Source organism: Austrofundulus limnaeus, unplaced genomic scaffold (assembly GCF_001266775.1).
Source record: "Austrofundulus limnaeus strain Quisiro unplaced genomic scaffold, Austrofundulus_limnaeus-1.0 Scaffold89, whole genome shotgun sequence".
NCBI lineage: Eukaryota > Metazoa > Chordata > Actinopteri > Cyprinodontiformes > Rivulidae > Austrofundulus > Austrofundulus limnaeus.
The window spans coordinates 1868839-1870722 of record NW_013952491.1 but is presented as its reverse complement, the minus strand read 5'-3'; the positions used below and the strand labels follow the sequence as shown (position 1 = coordinate 1870722).

The 1884-nt window shown below is 39.9% G+C and overlaps 1 protein-coding gene across 1 annotated transcript in view; it reads right to left on the bottom strand.

The window, feature by feature from the left end:
• Window positions 1–1884, bottom strand: part of LOC106520173 (protein NLRC5) — a gene marked incomplete in the record, with an annotated part of 18217 nt that overhangs the window by 12662 nt on the left and 3671 nt on the right. Inside the window, 2 exon segments of the mRNA XM_014012139.1 lie at window positions 1264–1418; window positions 1516–1695. Of these exon segments, the coding sequence (XP_013867593.1) occupies window positions 1264–1418; window positions 1516–1695 (335 nt within the window).

Below are 1884 nucleotides of genomic sequence, written 5' to 3'. Positions count from 1 at the left end.
ATACTATAGTACATAATACTACAGTACATTGTACTATAGTACATAATACTACAGTACATTGTACTATAGTACATTATACCACAGTGCATTGTACTATAGTACATTATACCACAGTGCATTGTACTATAGTACATTATACCACAGTGCATTATACTACAGTACATTACACCATAGTACATTATAACAGAGTATATTCTATATACATTATACGACAGTACATTATACCACAGTATATTATACTACATTATGTTATAGTACATTATACTACAGTACATTATACTGTGTATACACAGTACATTATACTGTGTATAACACTATACTGTGTATACACAGTACATCGTACCATATAGACAGTGCTTTATACTATGTATACAGTACATTATAGTACTGTATATACTTTTTACAATGTACACAGGACATTGTACTACAAACAGCACATTATAGTATAAACAAAGTACATTTATACTGTGGTTTGTCTGACATATTTCATTAATTTTACACATGCTATATATACAATTTTGTTTGCATTTTATACTTTAAATTTATCTTTACAAATATTTTCCACATATAAATAATGTAATAAACTGCAGCTGATCTCTTCTGTTGCCTGAATTTTCAAATGCCTCACTTCTGTCAGTGTGCCCCGGGGCAGCTGTGGCTACAGTGTAGCTTAGCACCATCAGGGTGAATGTCTGTAAGTGTGAAGCTCTTCGGGGTCCTGAGGGACTTGATAAAGTGTTTTATGAGTTCAGTCCGTTTACTGTTCAATTCATTCCAAAACAGTTAAACAAACTGTTGTTGAGATACTTTTAGTTTTACTTCAACTTTTACTACATTTAGCTTTCAACCAGCCATTTGGTATTTCTAGCTTTTAGCTAACATTGTTGCTTTTTTGGCTTTGAGCTGGTGTTCGGCTTCTTTTAGCTTTAACAGTTTATTTTAACGGCAGCGCGGTGGTGCAGCGGTTTGATCTGTTGTTTCGGTGCTGCTGTAAACTGGGTCACATTTACTTTTACTTTCATTTCATTCTCTGCAGGATAAAAGAGTTGATCAGGTGACGTCACTGAGCTCTTCCAGTGTTTCTCCGGTACTTTCCATCAGGTGGCGTTTAGCAACACGCTGCTAAGATCTACTTTTTCTGTTTTATTCCAAATAAACACGTTTAAACTCGGTCCAATAATCTGTGTTTGTTATAAAACTTTACTTTTATTTGACTGAAGCTGAACGGAGCCACAGGAACCAGTCTGAAGGTAAAAAACTCACCAGTCCTTTGGCCCACTGGTGAGCGAGACATGACGTCAGCAGAGTTTTTCCTGATCCGGCCGGGCCGCACAGAACCGTGACCTTTCCTGTACACCCCTGCAGGAAGGTCTCCAAGGTCATTCTGGACTCCAGACTCCCGTAGTCCAGGTCAGGTTCTGAGTCAAAGCAGACCAGATTCAGTTACAGCCTGTGATTCTTTGAACGAGTCGTTCTGTGGTGAAACTACAGGAAGAAGAGGAAGTGATTCCTGACCCGGCGTCCTGCTCCCCGCAGAGCCCGGGGTCTGATCGGGTCGGTCCCTGGTTCTGTTAGGGCTTCTTAAGCCGACCCAGACTTTGTCGGGCTGCACGTCGCTCAGCAGATCTTCAGTCAGCTTCTGCCAGCGCCGCTGCAGGAAGCCTGCTGCTGCCTGCAGGTGCTGCTGCCAGACGTCTGACACACGACATCATCAGGTCAGAAACACGTTCACATAGAGAAAATACTCAACTTCAAGAGTTTTATCAAAGTAAAACAAGAAAAAATACCTGGAAGTTTTCAGAAATTCATTTCTGCTTCTTTACTTTTTAAACAATGAGAAATGAATAAATCTCTGCTGTGCATGTGAACAGGTCAGACGTGTGC